The sequence below is a fragment of the Phyllopteryx taeniolatus genome, chromosome 18 (genome assembly GCF_024500385.1).
Source record: "Phyllopteryx taeniolatus isolate TA_2022b chromosome 18, UOR_Ptae_1.2, whole genome shotgun sequence".
Classification (NCBI taxonomy): Eukaryota; Metazoa; Chordata; class Actinopteri; order Syngnathiformes; family Syngnathidae; genus Phyllopteryx; species Phyllopteryx taeniolatus.
In genome coordinates, this window is record NC_084519.1 from 14,800,433 (window position 1) to 14,818,642 (window position 18,210).

The window sequence follows — 18,210 nt, forward strand, 5'->3', positions numbered from 1 at the left end:
TGCGTCCCAATATTCCATCTTATACATTCGGGACACGAAGCAGATTTCTACTCTCATGACATTTTTTTTTTTTTTTTTTTTTTTTTAAATATAATAAAGTAGCTGTTTTTTAATGGGGCACATTCCTCAGCCGTGGAGGCTGTGTAGCATCACTAGTGGCCAACACGTTACATTATGTAATATAATAATAATATGGAAAGAACACAGATGTGCTTTAAAGTGGAGACTTCCTGTATGTCGGGCCCCAAGTATGGCGACAAATATGACACTGTCTCTACACCTTAGTTGATTGCTTCAAAATGTTTTCATTGGAACACATCATTTTGAACCTTTCCCGACTAAATTTTGGGGGCCAGCACGTTAATTTCCGAGCTGACTGCTGCGGCCAGCGTTCTGTCAGCCTTGTGTCGCCTTGAGTTAATGAGTGTGCTGCAGGATTACGGGCTAATTGCTGTAGTTATGTACCTGCCACTTTCTCGTGCCCGCTAGCTGTTTTAAGTGCCCGCCATCACCCGCTTGACAGACAGCTTGGGGGCCAAATGGGCTTCATCGAGCTCGAAAATTCATGCGGATGAGTCAGAGCGAGTGGGTGAGCGTGTGAGGAACGGAATACCAAGAACACGGCAATGAGGAGGAAGTGCTTTTAAGGGCGGGTGAAATAGTGTCCCATCAGCATTTAAAACAAAACACAAATCTCACATCTTTTCTTTTGTTTCTTTTACTATACCAAGGTCTAAGGTCTCTGATATGCCTGAACTGGGTCAAGCATTAGATCGTATGGCAGATTCAAAGCAAGTTTGAGCCATTTCCTACACATTTTTTTGTCGGAACACATGATTGCTTCTCATGCAGAAAGTATGAGTTGAGTCATACATTTTTCAGTAGCTTGATTGAAAGTGGAGATTTCATTACATTTCTGGGGACTTTTCAAACCTAAACCCTAACCCTAACAACAACTATCACCCTTATCCTGATCCAAGTGTTGTTGTTTTCAAGAATGCACATAGATTGCTTCCAGTTATCCCATATTTTTGTACCATTTCCTACTCAATTCAAGTAGTAGAACAAGTAGTGTTAAACGCAATATTAAGAACAACCAATAAATATGGTTGATAATAGCCTTGTAGTGCATAAAGGTAGCTACAGTAATCACCCCGCAGTCTTACAACAATCAACAAACCAACTCCACATAACCTGCTTGGCAGAGGTAACACAAAGAATAAAATGGTAATTGTTCCCAAACCCCTTCAAGCATCTGCCGCTTGATGAAATTCCACAGCCCTTGGATTTGGCAGTGTCACGCGTCATTATGCAACTGCTTCGCTCACACGCGAAAGATGAAGTCTCGCCTATGTGGTTTTGTGTGATTCTGTAATGAGTTGTGTGTGTTTGTGTGCGCCGTGTGTGAGTATGTTGAGACTGATGGAGTTGACGTGCAGGAAGAGTGCGCGGCAGGTAGAGCGCTTCCACCTCATCAAACGCAGCCCTCTTGCCCCCTTTCCGGCTCTCCAACTTTGCCTTGGCGTCGATGCACACTCAGCGGGAATTACTTTGTTTTTTTTTTTGGTGGGGGGGGGGCGTCGCTGTCGCTAACCCTGGAACTTTATTTCAGGTGCAATCATTTTACCCGTTTGCCCTTCGTGTTAATGTGATGTTAGGAAGGATTTGTGCTGCATTTTATTCATGAATTTATACCTGTATATGGTTTCATACTTTATACTTACTTGATACTATTTACAATCAAGCGAGTCATGATTTCTGGACCACATTGCGTATGTTAATAAAATGTTGGAAAAAAATTGGATATAGGCATTAAGTAAGAATTGGCCTCTTGGACCTGCCGTGTAAATCCAGCCTAATTTTCCTCCCTGAAGCCCACCGCTACACATACGGAACATTTGATGTGTCCACTGTTTGTTCTCATTAAGTGAATTAAACGAAAGTGGAACTAAATGTTGAAAAAGGGCTTGTAATGGGCCTCATGGTGCCGTATTGTTGCAGCTCCTTACATAACCGCACATAAAAAAGCACATTTCCCATCTGTGATTAAAATGTTCCAATTTCCTCCTTATTACCGCTGCTTTATTTCTTTCTAAAGTCCCGCGGCTGTCATGTGCGCTCGGTCAAGACACTCGAGGCCGCGTTGACCGCAGAATGAAAAGCGTTCATTTCGCGAGCTCGACCGCCGAGATAATACAAATATTTTTTTTCAAAACTGCCTCTACAATTTCTCATGCAATGACATGCAGCGTAAGTGGAGAGCTCCTCTGTGACAGATTTGCGATGGCTGAAGATAATGATTTACTTATCGGGATCACTGTGATTGGCAGGCAAACACCCGCGGGTAATTTAGTTGGTTTCCTGGGTGACGTGCACCTGGGAAGAGGTGTCACTTAGGTTGTTCTCCCATTTTGTCTTCCCTGTCAACTCCTGGTGTGATACACAGTGTGGACTGAAGAAGTGAGAAACAAATTAACCCACAAATGAATCCATCAAGGATTCTTCTCGATAGCCATGTTCTTAAATCTTCATTTTAAGACATTTTGGACAGTTGGTTGCTTCCAATTTTGTGGGTCCAGTTGGGGGAAGTTCCTTTTCTCCCTAACCCCAAAACCATGAATTATAACTTTAAAAACCAAAGCCTGACCCAAACCTGAACTCTTAAAACCCTAACCCTTAACCTTACTCATAATCCTTAAACCTAACCTAAATTCCGAACCTAAGACTCTAACCCTGAACCTTAATCTTAACACTAGCGCTAACCCCTAAATCTGACCTCTAACACTTAGCTCTAATCCCAAACATACACCGGACCTCCCAGCCTAACCTAACTCAAAACCACACCCTAACCTAAACTCCTCACCTTTAAACCTAACCCCAAACTTTAATTCTAAACCTAACCAAAACCTCAAACCATCACCATAACCCTTAATCCTGACTCTAAACCTAAACCTATAAAACCCAACCTAACCTGACCCAAAGCCTGACAATAACCTACACCCATAAACTTTACCCTTAACTCGAACCATAACTTCACCCTCACCTAAATTTGTATCCCCAAATCCCATAACTTAACCCTAGCCTTGGAACATAACGTCTTGTGATAAACTTGAATCCTAAACCCGAAATTTACCCATAACGCCAAACTTTCGTCCTAACCCCTAACCACAACCCTTAATTCTAACCCAAAACCCCAACGTAGCCTAACCTAGTCCCTAAACCTAACCCTAAAACTTCACGCTGATCCTAACCGTGAGCCTAAACCCCAAACCAACACTGAATTTTATTCTTAACTCTCACCTACCTACCTAACCCTAACGCAAAGGGTTCCAGCATGACTCTGCGCCAGTGTGCAAAGCAAAGTCCACAAAGACAAACCCATCAAAAACCAGAGATTTTGACCCTTTCTTACGTCCAACTACATACTATGTTCACATTTCACTTCCTGTAGGTAGAACGTGTCACAATACGTTCAGGATCACATGGTTGAAGTCCTGCCGCCCTCAAGGCATTGCTAGCGCCTCGGCGGCTGTGCAGCTCTGCCGCTTGAGGAATGACTGTGATAAATTAGCACAAGGCCGTGATTGGATTATTCATGACCAAAAGATGAGGAATACATCTTTTGAAATATAAATTTTTCACATTTTCATGCCGCTCAGCTCTGGGGTGCGTCACGCGAGCCAACGTTCGGCTGATTCCCCGAGACATGAAAACGGGCGGCTGTCAGCACACGCTAGCGTGGAAGGTGCTGGCATTTAAGGAATGACATGCAGAGTAACGCTATGCAAACACGGGCCCGTCGTTACTTGGACATCAGTCCCTCCATTTTATAAAGACCAATTTACCAAGACGTCGCACATTCCTGCCTTTCCAATGGCACCACTGGTAAACAAATGAATTTGTTCTTGTGGGGTAGTGCGGCAAGTCTTCTCTACCGACCGAAGTAACCGTTGAAAGGATGTCATGTGAAGGGAGCCACAACGGCGGCCGTAATTTACATTTCAACGGGTTTGTTGATTAAAAAATAGATGTATCGATTCAGACACAGTTGACATCATCATTGACGGACTGGCTAAATAATTTAAGAGCTAGCAATAAATGATGCGCTTTAACCTTGGTTCTTTTTTCTGACTGATGCTGTTTGACTTAGATTCTGTTAGGTTGTGGTAGATGATCTATTTCCCTGTTATGTAACTAAGGAAACTATGATCGCTTAAGCATGGCTTTTCTGGTGCTCTGATTTATGGCACAGATGTGCTGTTTTGACAGTACAACGGATAGCGCACTGTAATCCACCCAAACATTTTATGCATACATGTGAGGAGGAAATGTCTTCCACAAATCTGATGATGGAGGTTTAGGACCCGGTCCATCCTTTTAGATGTGGTTATCCTCTCTGTAGAATTATTTACGATGTCCACGCGTCTTAGCCTACTTACCCACAGGTTCTGCGGGATTAATTTGTTTTTCTTTTCTTTTTAAACCTTTCTTTTTTTTTCTCGTGCTGTACGAATTTTTCCATTTGCGTGATGCCTTCTCAACCAAGTTTGATGTAATGCCGAAAGCAAATTGCTCTCCAGGACGCCCAGAGTAGTGTGTGGCGAGGGCCTAAGGCAATTACACTGCCTATCCCTTGCCTAAGACCAAATACCTAGCCTAATGGTGTTTTAAACAATACCGCATCACTAGGGATGGGCATTCGACGACATTCCTCGGTGGATTCTTTGCGAAAACTATCAATCAACGGTTGTAGAAGATACAATGACAGTAAAGATCGGTGTATCTCTCGGCGCCCGTGACCTATGAACTGTCCCTGCGGGTGGCGGTCACAGTGAGCTATGAGAACGATCAAACGTGCAGCCTTCAGGATGCGGGGGTGTTACTGTGCATTTGTGGATAATGGAAGAGCCGCAATAAAAGACACCCTCCCTTCTTCTATCTCATTCCTCTTGCTGCCCATCTTTTTTTTTATCTACTAGCTCACCAGAATCACTCTGTCCAGATTATGAAAGGTTTCCACACAATTAAATAGGCCGTTTGATCTGTGGAGAAGCTTTAAAGCTCAACTATACTCCCACAGCAGGCATGGGAGAACGAAAAAATAATAATAATTTGACGCTCCCGCAGCGAGGGTGCGAAGTGGAAGGTTTTTAAGTTGTCTTGGCAAGGCGGGATTAGCGTTAGCTCTGCCTGAGTACTGTGCAACACAAACGTTTGTAGTGGGTGTAAGATTTAGTACTTCCTGTTTTTCATTTAATGGTTTCATAATTAGGGCCTACAAGTGTATTTCATGCAAATAATTACTGTAATTATGACTTTACCACTGCCTTAGTGTAGGCTAGTGATAGACTACGGCGCGTTCAAACTAGCGCACACATTTGAAACTCAATTTTCACCCCAAGACAGCTTTCTTGTTTGCTTACACCTCCGAAGACATTTAGCTCTATTCGTTGTTTGAATAAAGGGAGTCTTTGGTTTATGACGGTGGCAACGTTAACAACAGCACATAATAAATGAGTATGTCCAGTGAGTATCGCGGTACCGCTAATTTTGGACACTTAAGGTGGATTCATTATCACTTTTCTGAATATCAATGAATGTTCATGAGCGCATACATAAGAGAAACTGAAACTAACAAATTGTTTTCATGACGCTGGTATCGAATCAATCAATATCGATACCAAAATTGGTATGGAAAGTCACAGCGTATGACTTTCACTATATAAAGGTGTGTTGTTGTTGCGAGGTTTCATCAATCATTCATCCCGACATTTCTTCCCCTTGTGGATGTACGTGCGCATGTGACTGATGTCGCCGAGCTTCCATGTGCATGTGCTGGCATCTTTCGTGTGTTTGTGAGACAGGTGCTGCGCTGCAGCTTTAATGACCCAAGCCTTGGCCAGACGCAACATGGATGCAACAGGAAACGGATCCCCTTTCACTTTTCCCCGGTTCGCCTTTATACGAGATTTTTTATATCTTTTGGGGGTGGGGGATTTGTGAGCTCTGTGTTCATTAATAGCACAAACACTTAGTTGAACAAAAGTATTGGGACAGGTGGCCATTCACAACACAATGGAATTCTTCCTCCTCTTTGCAGTTACAACTGTTTCCAGTGCGTCTGTTGTAATTGTTTCTGGTAGTTTTATGTGCTTGTTCCCCAAAAAACGCTTTGGCATACAATTGTCCGCACAAGGGCAGCACGGTGAGCTCGTGGGCAGCACGTTTGCCCACGCAATGTCTTGCTAGGATGAACAACGAATGAACCTTTCCATTGATTAATTGATGAATTTATCCGTCCAGAGTATCGCGGTGCACAAAGGCCTTCTCTTATTTCAGCTTAATGACCCGTCCCATCCCGCCCACCATTTTGGCTCCCACCGTCACGGTAACTCACGATACCCTGGCGCAAATTACATTTCACTCCCACGGCTTTCATCCGTTCCTCGTCCGTGACTTTCCTTGTCTTGGCACTCTTCATCTGGTCACTCTTTGCAACGAGCTAACATGTCACAAGGGAACGCTAATGGCTTCTTCTTAGTGGCGGTGCATTTTCGCAAACTGAAAGAGTTCTTTCCCTGCTAGACTTTTTCATGGCTTGATTGATGGTTGGAGAGATTGATGGATGCCTGGTTGTAATCACCCGGCGCCCCGATTGTCCGTCGGATGGCCAAAAGCGAAAAGTGGGGCGGAGGGGTCTGCAAATGGTGCCAAAAGGGGGCAACGTTCCATCCTGGCCGGCCTGGCTTGATGGACGAGGGAGGCAACACACAAAGCTCTTTGTTTGATTTGTTCAGTGATCTCAGCTCGTTTGCTTTCCCTGCTAAGCCTTCACAAGACCTTTTGTTGTTGTTAATTAAGCGACTGTTTTGTATGGCGGGCCGCAGAGAGAGCGAGGGACTCTTATTCCTCCTCTCTTTCGCCTCAGAGGTATTTTATATTTCTCTAATAGTCTGTGCTTCACACAGATGAGCTGTTTAAATGTATATTTGTTTTACTGCCTCCTCCTCCTCAGACAATTACATCCTCCGATGCACATCCCGGAGTCGATCCTGGCGACCTGCAACGCAGCCAGGATGCTTTGTTTTTTGTTTTTGTCACACCACATTGAAGCTTGCTGAAATCGCTCCATGTGTAAGATCAAGTGAGGTTCAGCTAAATGTATCGATTATTCTTGGAGGGTGGATTGTACTAGTAGCTAAGTGATAGATCTTTACGGACCACTTTATTTAGGTGGAATAAACGTACAGGTATTATATTAAGTATTATATATATTTGTTTGCATTAATTTAGCTTTGCCCTGTAATTGGTTAATTAAAATGTATAATTTTTTTATTCATTAATATCCTTGAAGAATTTCCGAATTTACTATGTGTAAATACTGTTTTAATTAAATAATTAGTTCATAATAAACATAACACAACATACCATAAAAATATATTATCATCCAAAAAAAAAAACTACAGTCGTGTCTTGAGATACGAGTGACCCAATTTATTTATTTTTTTAGATGCAGGCCGTTTTTCCATTGGCTGAATATTTGAGATAAGAACGTTTTATGGTGACAGTGAACTCCACTCAACTCACGTCACAACAAGTAGCAGTTTGGCAGTCAGTAAACAATTCTTCACAAAGAGGCTTCAAGCTCTTTAATGCCACTCGCAGTTAAAGTTTACAGTCAATTTAAACGTAAAACAAAGAGAATTACACATTGTGTATTTAAAACAGCCACATAACTTTGCCCTAATGTCTGCTAGCTTAATGCCAATACATAATGGGAAATGCCATAGACAGGCTAATGAATAGCACGTAAAGTAACAATCAGATGTAACTTGGTGTGGAGTTCCTCAGGGAAGTGTTTTAGATCCATTTGTTTTCTACAATTTAAATACAGTGCTGTTGGCCACATGGCGCGAATACATTGATTCTTTCATAAAGTCTAATGTCGCCTTCTGTCCTTTTTTTCCCCAAGCTCACTTTTGTGGTCTAACAGGGCAGTGAAAGTGAAGATTTCACATGCCGTCCACTTTTAAATGGCACAACAATCAAGCGCTTTTCACCTCTTGATGTCTTCAAAGGGCAAAACCAAAAGAAAAAGACATGCCCTCCTTTTGTACATGACAGTGTGGCACTGCAGCGCCGCTCTTTTCGCACCGCTTAACACCTTTTTGCCATTTGGTCTGCTCTGTTTTTGACCCGGCTGTGTCTTCTGTGTGTGTTGAAGGAGGCGAAGCTACGCGAGCTGCTGGACGTCAGCACGCTGGCGGGAAAGCTGGAGAACAGGATGCTGACGGTGGTGAGCGGCACCGACATGGTCAGTGTCACATACCTGAACTTCATGGCCTTCCAGGAGGAGACAGCCAAGGTAGACCGCACGGCAAATGTATAATAGTGAATGGCCACAGATCACGTAGAGTAGGAAACTATCATTGCTCCCAGGCTCCCCCTGTACTGTAGTAGTAGTGATAGTGGTGGTAGTAATAGTACTAGTGTTATACTGTATTGAAAATGTGGCCTCGCTGAAAATAAAATAAATCCGAATTTTTTTCCTATAAATATTCCTTTATTAAGCCCGTAAAAGGGCATGGTCAGAATCTGAACGTCAATGTTAGCACTGGCGCTAATGCTAAACCAACACCAGTTGTGTCATGGCTGGTCCAGTTGTATGATAGTCCAAGGCAAGTTGCCATGGCAACCACTCATTCTGCATTGTCATTTGAAGGTCGAGCTGTTTTATATTGTTGCTTGAATCCACTGTATATGACAATTGTGGCAAACCTCCTTTTACGCAACTTGTGTATAACTATCTACATAACTTTATGAGTTATTTAGGAGGCCTGTGTATGTGTGTGTGCGTTTTATTTCCCGTAGGAATGGGCGGAGGAGCTGTTCAGCCTGGCTTCCAACCTGCTGGTGCAAAACATGTCCAGAGAGGCCTGCCTGGAAAAAGCGTAGGCCGTCTCCACACATATAAACACACACACAGGTCGTCATAAATCACCGACCTCGGTTGACTCGTGTCTTGTGGCGTAGTGCGTAGAATGACCCGGCCGATGGCTTTTAAAGCACGTCTTTGTCAGCCATCAGCGCCGCACCACCTCCAAGCGCGTCGTTCGATCCCTCCCGTCCGGAGTGACCTGAAATATGAATCTGCTAACAACACGCGGCTATTTGTTGTTTATCTGTGATCGGCTCCCTCCCTCCCTTTCCTACAGCAGGCAAATTGACTTATGACACAATAAAAGCGGCCATCGACCGCGCGCTAAGCCGACTTCTTTCGGCTTCTGTCCTCCAGCGCGGCGCTAATTTGTAAAAGCAGGGCATGCTAACAATTACCATGTAAAGAGCTGCTAACGCTTTTTGTCCCTCTGCTTTTACGTGTCATCTGCAGGCAAAAAGTCATGACATTTTAATAAAATAAATATATAAATAATAATAAAGCAACAATTATAACAAAACATACATAAAACCTAAAATATACAATAAAGGTCATTCAGCCAGTGTTTTACCTTGATCATAAAAAACGTATAAAATGGTGGCGGACCAACCACAGTTGAGTAGGCCGCTTGTTGCTAGGCACATGAGCCCTGTCGTCCAATGGAAAAAGAACATCTCAGCCACTCTTTGAATGAGGGCAACTGGTACAGTAACACCAATGGGAAAAATTGTTGCAGGAATGCAAAATGTATTTATGATTTACACTCAATTAAATTACATTAGTGAAATAGAAAATTCAATTCTTAAAACCCAAAATATATTAGTCAATATTTTCAGATTTATATGTAGCTTTGAAATTATTTTTTTTCTATATATATTTTTATTTTTACTAGACAGACCACAACTCCACTTGGACTAAAAAAATTGGGAACAAAATGTTTGAGCGACCATCACATTGAACATTAAACAGTGTTATGATTACATGTAGCATTTAAAATGTCATTTTCTGTTTCAATTAAACTACACTATTTAAGCGTTATGAAGCAAGTCGTAATTATACAGTATCATTTGTCACTGCTCTGTATTAAATATAAAATCTGTGTGGGGTGGGGGGGGGGGGGGGTGTCTAAAACAGTGGCATTAATGCAGTGTGACTCCCATAAGTAGTGGACTCTGTAATGGGTATTAATTATTAGCCAGGAGCCACTTAAGGCCCCGGCTCCTGTTGCGTCTATTTATAGCACCGTCTCGGATTTAGCACATGCTAGACTGCAGTGTAACTACCAGTGTTGATATACTCCAGTCATATGATCCAATGTGTCGTACATAAGTATGATTATAATGCTTTTTGTTGTGTGCAGATACACGCGACTCAAGCTGCAACTCAACCCTGAAGGTCGAATCCCCGTCAAGAAGTAAGACGTGTCTTCATCCTCATTCTCCTCTTCATCCTCCCGCTCAGGGTTTTTTTTTGGCACTTACACAGAATATACGGCCAGCCTTAAAAGTGTGCAGGGAGCCAGGGTTTATACACTTTTAGACGGAATGAGACAATTAATTCGAAGCTTTAATTAAGGGTTGATTGATTAAGGCCACACCGAGGCCTAACGGTGGGAAGGAAGGGGAGTTCATCTCGCTACGCAAGCAAAACTTGCCATAAATGAAGTGCATTGTAGGCTATTTTATCTTATGGCTATTTAAGTCTTTTTTGCACAAAGTTAATTAACTCATTCACTGCCATGGACATTTATATTCGTCAACTGGAATCCAACCAGCGACTGTCACCGACGTATATATTTGTCAAATACGTTTTTCAATGGGTAGGAGTGGAAGAGGGTCTCGCCCAGCTTGTCTGTGAAATGCTGGTTTGTAAACCACTGTAATGACTAACTGTTCCCTGGAGATGGCAGCGTTGCATCACTTTGGGTTTGAGATCAGCGCAGCTTTCGAGCAGAAGATAAATGTTAGGCGGTGTCACGTGGATTATGAGGGACAGTAATGCATCTTGGAAGTTGGACAAGTTTAGGCACCTCACACTTGAACACAATATTTTTATAGATGGTATAAACAGAGAAATTCTCTCAATTCTGGGCTGACGTTTGTGCGTTTGTGTCGTCCTCGCAGCATCTTCAGGATATTCTCGTCGGACCGCAAGCGGGTGGAGACGGCGTTGGAAAACTGCAACCTTCCGTCCGGCAGAGTGAGACACCAAAACATTCCTCGTTTCCCCTTTCCTTTTGTTGTCCTCGTCTGTCCTCCTCCTTGGTTTTCATGCATCCGTCAGCCCCCGTCGTCTGAGTCATCCTCGCTTGTCATGACACAAACGCACCCGAGGGAGCCACATTGATGCAACTGCTTTATTTTTACCCTCGTTGTATGTCACTGCATCCCCTCATGTATGGCCCTCTGGCCGGTAACGTCACCGGCCCATCAAAACCATTGATTTCCACATTATGGACATTTTTGTTTGTTTGTTTGTTTGTTTGTTTGTTGCAGTACATACTGGACATCACCCTTGGATTAAAAGCATGTATCTCAACATTTTTTACAAAACACACAAATTTCATCTCCAGATTAAAACAAAAAGGTCACAAAATGTGGAGATAAATGCTTTTCATTGGGTGTTTAGCAGAGGTGGGTAGTAATAAGCTACATTTACTCCGTTACATTGACTTAAGAAACTTTTGGGATGAATTGTACTTGTCAGAGTAGTTTTTATCCAACATACTTTTTCACTTTTACTTGAGTATTTTTATTAAGAAGAAACGGTACACTGAGTTTCAGTTCGTCGTCTTCATGAAATTTGACTCCATTTGACCAATCAAACGGAGCCAGGTAGTCACATGACCACACAGTTTCTCCAGTTCCACAGAAAAGAAAAGTTTTCAAAGAGATTCATTTCCGTGAAACAAGGTAGGAATCCCAAGTTACTCACCAGTTACTTCATGTTTGAGTAGTTTTAACACTGAATGCTGACTCAAGCAGGGGCGCTTTCTTAGATGAGCGATATGCCCGGGCGGCACGCCACATTTTGCTTGTTTGTTTTTCCTTATTTATGTATATTGTTTGAAAAATTACAAAATGTGGAGATACATGCTTTCATCTTCTAACAATTGACATCAAAGAAAATCACTCACTTAGCGCGCAGTGAGTTTTCTTATTTGTGCAAAAAAAAAAAAAAAAAATGTTATGGGTGTTTATTGGATAAAAACGCTCAAAATGTTACTGTTACTAGCGCCCCCCCCCCCCCCCCCCCTTCCCCCATCAGCCAAAAGTGTGCCAGTTTAGATGTTTGCAAAGTGGCGACAATTACTTACACGGCAGCGCAGTCGTGTTGTAAAAAGAAGCCTAATGAATGGCCTCTTAGTACAAACACCACGAACACGGAATACAAACTCACTCACACACACACACGCGCCTGTGTGTGTGTATATATAGATATGTAGACCGAGCAGTAGCTAATTAGCACGGGGAGCGGGAGGGCCAAACGTGTTGCCTCATGAAAGTCTGCCGGGATTTGCTGCTGTTCCTGCGGGCTCGTAATTACAGCTAAATGGTACGCCTGTTAATCCTTAAAACACACCAAAGACACACACACACACACACGATGACTCATTGACCTGCCCGTCAGTATCATGATAAACGTAGAACAGAAAATGGAACACACCTATTTAAAAAAAAAATAATGTAGCAAAAGTATTTGGACCCAAGCATCTTGATTAGTGAATAAATCAGCGGTGGCCAAAAGTATCGGGACAACTTATTTTGACACGAAACATGATTGTTACTGTAACGTACATAAGGGTCCAGCAATTGATTGTTAAAAAAGAAATAAAAATACGATAATTGAAAACATTTTTACCTTGGTGAGCATAAATCGGATGTTAAACGACGAGCCTGAAAATGAGCAGAGAAGCTTGCCAACAAATTTAATATCCTTCCTTTTATCACAAGAGTCGTTTTACTTCACGTTTTTACGTAGTTTCATTATGCAACAGTTTGCGAATTTTAACACTTTTTTGTCATTTTACGAACCGGCAGAATGACTCCATCCCCCAAGAAGACTTCACGCCAGAGGTATACAACCTGTTCCTCAGCAACATCTGCGCCCGGCCCGAGCTGGACCACATCTTCTCGGACGTGTGAGACATTTCATTCGCTCTCTTTTTCCCTTTCTGTTTTTTAATCCAGCATTTTGCAGGGAAGCCATCACCTTGGCAACCTCTTAAAAGAAAAAAGGAGAGAAATCAAGGCATTGGCAGACAGTGTGGGATAAAGGGCAAGTCTATTTGGGGATGCAAAAGAGGGGTGATTCATTGTTCCACAGAAACAAACACACTCCGTGAAGGAAAAAGCCCGATCGATTTGAAATGACAGTCAATCCTAGATCATAGTGTTGCAGTATATTTTGTATTATTGTAAATACATGTCAACTTCCTCTATTTTGTCTTCCTCTTCTTGTTTTTGTCGGGTACTGGCGGTGGGTCAGGGGGGCAAAGAGTCGTCCGTACCTGAGCGTGGAGCAGATGACGGAGTTCATCAACAGCAAGCAGCGAGACCCCCGACTCAACGAGATCCTGTACCCGCCCCTTAAGCCCGAGCAGGTCCAACAGCTGCTGGACAAATACGAACCCAACGCCGCGCTCGCGCAGAACGGTCGGTATAGCTGCCACCCTATGGTGGACAAATGTATTGGGATACGCCTCGTGAAACAATGGACCAGCGTATTGAGAGTGATCATCAATCAGTGATGAACAGAATTATTGGTGCACATGTTCGCATCTGTTGAATAATTGATGGACAAAATTATTGGGGGGCAATTAGTAATTTGCGATGTATTCACAAATGGACAAAATTCACATGGACATGAAATTCTCAGGGCTGCAAATGAGGGAGCAACTCCACTTTTTCTTAGCCTTTCACTTTCTGTAGGTAAACACAGTATCCTGTCTTCAGCGGTGGCTTTTTAATTTAAATTATTATTTTTTTTTTTATTTATTATTTTTTTTTTTATATGAGTAGAACGGGAATGTTTGGGACAATGTTTACAAAAGTAGGACCACCAAACATGGACCCCCGCCTGTTAAAAAGTTTGCAAGTGAGCTACAGTTAGAATGAAGAGCAAGCGAGCCCGGCCTGCTTTGGAGAGTTTAAAAATTGAACATCAGAAGTGACAAGCGAGCGAATAATTCATGAACGAGCAGCTAGATGGACGAGCCGCGGTGAATCAAGAAGTGCTCGCAAGTCATCCCAGGTGTCAGCCGACCCACACGCTGCTGCCTTCAAGGTCGAGCGTCACAAAATCTGCTGAAATCTAGTCGACAATGCAGTCAACCTCAGCTTTCTCGCGCTGTCAATATTCACACATTTTCAATTTTCTGACTTTTTATTGGGTAGTACAATCTTTTATTTTTTTTTTTTGGATTGGGACATTTGTGAATAATGTTCATATTACATTTTTAAAGTATTTAACCACACAAATACTGACTGTTTAATTCTACATATTGATGATATTAGATGATGACGAAGATGATTGGATGGCTCGACAGATGGATGCGTATTGTAGGTAGACGGATGGATGGGTAATAACGAGACAGATAATCATTTCAATTAGAGGCATGGATCCTTGAGACTTTTCGTGCATCCTGTTATGATAGACAAATCCACCTGATTTAAAAAAAAAAAAAATTGATTTTATTTATCTAGTAACTAATGTAGTCAGGTTTGCCTCATTAAGTTGCTCATCATTTCTAAAGCACATTCAAACAAGGGTGTTATTAAACTGTAACCACTGGTGTGTCTATGCTCACGCTCCTCGGAAGCTCGCCCTTCCCTGTCTTGGTGACGACGCATTTTTTCCCCCCCGTGTGAAGTATTTATCCCGCCGGAAGGGAAGTGCGGCCATCTGCTCGTCAGCGGGGTCCACGCGCTCATCCGGATGTCCCGCTTTTTCCTCCCTCAAGGACACTTCCGTTTACATTTTTGTCTTGGAATGCACCGGATTTAACATCTTTAAATCAAATAATTGTCCAAGTCATCATACTTAATTTGATGGTAAATCATAAAATTGATGACCCGGGCCATTTTACCATTCCAAAATATTAAACGTGTGGCTCTTAATCCCAAAAGGTTTGCCGACTGCCGCATTACTGTCCATGTGTACCTAATGTTGTGTCCAGTGAGCGCACATGCATCGCTTTCCTCAAAGAGGATCAGATGTCTGCTTATTCCATATCTCGTCCTCCATTTGCAGCGTTGATTTCATATTGTAATAATCATCTCTTAGGAGCCTTTGAAATGGTCTGGCACCACGAGAGTCTCGTCTTTATTGTCACTGAGAGGAAGCCTTTATTCAAATGGAACGTAATAGGGGATCGTTAAAATCCTAATAAACGTCCATGCCAGACTTGTTCTGAAGAGAATCCTTATTAGGGACTGAGCACGAGGTGTGACGGATCGGTAGCACGCCTTGAACGTTTTTTGAAAATTCTGCCCCCGGAGCCAATTTCCCTTAGGAACATGAAATTTGGCAGGTGTGTCTACCATGAGTTGACCCACAAAATAGTCTGAAGAAGCCAGGCTGTAAAGCAAACAGCAAGTCTTCCATTTCGGTTTTGAAGAGGCAATTTTACAGAAATGTGGTTGTCATTTGTAGGGGTCCTACGAGAGATTTTGTTGAGTTGGAAATCTCAGTACTCAAAGCCAATTTTTCCGAGCAACGTGAAATTTGGTAAACATGTTTATCACGAGTAGACCCACAAAAAGGTTTCAAGGACCCATGCCATAAAACAAACAGGAAGTCTGCCAATTTGGTCTGAAGCTCCCATTTTGGTCATTTCCTGGGATCCTTCAAAGGTGAACTTCTGTTCAATCCACTCGCAAACAATTGGGAGAATGTCCCATTTATCGCTGCAGCAGCTTTCCTTATTATTATTTTTAACTGGTAAAAGTGAGCTCTTGGGAGTAAGCACCTCCAGATGTCGACTGTGTTAACACCTTTTCTCCTTGTTTGGTCTTTTTTGGAGCACGGTGGTAGGGGTTAGAGGGCTCGAGATGTTAGACCTCCTGGTGGCAAGGGGTGCTCCCCGCTGGTCTTCGGGGAGAGCCGGGACGCCGAGAGCAGCGATTTCACAGACGGCAGCCCGGCGTTAATTAGAGAAGTGACTCTGCAGAGGGCGGCGCCGCATTAATTAGCATAAAGTGGCCGAGGGGACTTGCCGCGCCTGCCGAGCACACGCATCGCTTTGCATAACATCAGAATAAGTGTGCGTGCCCAGCAGACCGTTATTAGGTTTTCCTTTTTTTATTTTGTATTTTTTTTTGTTGTTGCTCTGAGCACTTGTGCAATATGCTAAAATGAGACAAGGTAGTACTGAATGTGGGTTGTATGCTAATTTGTTGAAGCTTATTTGTTTTTTTATTGAACAGGGGAGACAAAAAAAGACGACCTTGACAAAGAGAAGAACGTTAAAGGTCATTTACAAAACCTCGTACTCTATGCTCACCAGCCACAACATGAAAGCCTCAGCAATTGTTGCGCAATGCGCTCATCATGGTTTCCCGCCGTGCTTCGCCCACATTAAACTCAAGGCGAAAATGCTTGGCAATTTAGCATTGCCCATCTTTTGAAAATATTTGAATCCAGTTGGTGCTCATTTGGGAAAATTCCATTGTAGGAGTTATTTAAAGCTCTTGACATTGCCCCAAAATGTCTGCCTCAAACCCAAAAGGAACGACTTCCTCTTCTATTTCGGGCATGGGGCTGTTATGATTGACACGTCCACCAAGTTTCGTGTCAATAGGCGAAACAGGTGTCGGGGGCTGATTTATTTTTCTTTTCTTGTCCCAAACAAAATTGGCCAACTTTCTTGTCAATTCCGGGGTTGGGTCCTTAAGACTTTTGAAACCGGTTGTGCCCCCACCCACATTCTATGAAAGTACGAGGACTGGAATTTGCCACAAAATGTCTGCTTCAAACCGAAATGGCTGACTTCCTGTTCAATCACAGACATGGTTCCTTGAGAATTGTTCATGTCAACAGGTAAAACCAGTGTCAGGGGCTGATTTTATTTTATTTTTTCTCTCCTAACATTCTACCAAAGTACGAGAACCAGAATTTGCCACAAAACGTCTGCTTCAAACCGAAATGCTGTTCAATTTCGAACATTGGTCTTTGAGACCTTTTTGTGGGTCCTTATATGATAGACATATCCACCCAATTTCGCGTCTAGCGTTTTTTCCAGGGGACGCTACTGTGCTGGTTTTGGCATGCGTTTCCCGTAAAATCGGAACACATTTAGTAGGACACACACCCAGTTTTCTTATCGCGGACGCGGCGCATTTTTCGCAGCTTCCCGTGGTACTACATCGAAGCGGAAACCAACGTCATCTATTTGTGTCTTGAAACGCATGAGAAAATCCCGAAGATTGTCATCTGGTCAGCGTCAGAGCCTTCATCTCCAGTTGATTGTGTTGTTGTTTTTGTATTTGGACAGGTCAGATCTCGGTGGAGGGCTTCGCTAGGTACCTGAACGGCGAGGAAAACAGCATCATCCCCCCGGAGAAGCTGGACCAGAGCGAAGACATGACCTTTCCCCTCTCACACTATTTCATCAACTCCTCGCACAACACTTACCTCACAGGTACACACACACACACACACTCATTGTTATTCGTGAGCTTTTCTGCTGTGTCTTGTAACTGCAAGAACAAGATGCTCAGACCATTTTGTTCTCCTCCCTTCAATGGATGTTAAGTCGTCGTCTTCTAGTGATTGAATTTCATTGTCGGCCAGACTCTTTTGAAGTGCATCAGAGTGTGGCTCCTCTGATGGGAATTCATTGAATTTCCTTAATGGCCGGAAAAATGTGGAAATGAGAAAACTGTTGAATCTCTTACTGTATGACTGTGATGTTACATTTACAGTGTTTGTGTATGAAAAGAGCCACTCAAGATGGTCAGATTGCCTTTCAACTTTTGTGCTATTTGAGCGTTTTCACCAAGTTTTCCAGTCCCGCTTAAGCTTGCCCTGGTACAATTTGGAATGCTACTGAATCAGGATTTAGTTCCATGTTTCCATCGCAGGATGTCAATAAAGTGGAACTTCTCGATATTTGATAGAATGCTAACAACATAACAATTTGAGTCCAGAGATCACAGGATTTTATTTCACAAACGTTGTCTTCTAGTTCAGAAAGACATGGCGAGTCAACCAATGTTCAGCAATTTTTATTCTTCACATCCATCGTTGGTGAACACCAATTTGTGGGGGAA

General features: G+C 42.8%; 1 protein-coding gene across 2 annotated transcripts in view; it reads left to right on the forward strand.

Annotated features, from left to right (window-relative positions):
• plcb1l (phospholipase C beta 1-like) overlaps positions 1–18,210 on the forward strand; it is a 78,903-nt gene that overhangs the window by 39,559 nt on the left and 21,134 nt on the right. For both annotated transcript variants that reach the window (XR_009785435.1, XM_061753936.1), the window contains exons 4-10: positions 8,225–8,365; positions 8,872–8,951; positions 10,299–10,352; positions 11,062–11,137; positions 12,979–13,079; positions 13,427–13,593; positions 17,433–17,579. Coding sequence is in view for 1 of the 2 variants with exons in the window: in XM_061753936.1 (XP_061609920.1) it covers positions 8,225–8,365; positions 8,872–8,951; positions 10,299–10,352; positions 11,062–11,137; positions 12,979–13,079; positions 13,427–13,593; positions 17,433–17,579 (766 nt within the window). In the remaining variant the exon portion in view is untranslated. The remainder of the gene's footprint in view (positions 1–8,224; positions 8,366–8,871; positions 8,952–10,298; positions 10,353–11,061; positions 11,138–12,978; positions 13,080–13,426; positions 13,594–17,432; positions 17,580–18,210) is intronic.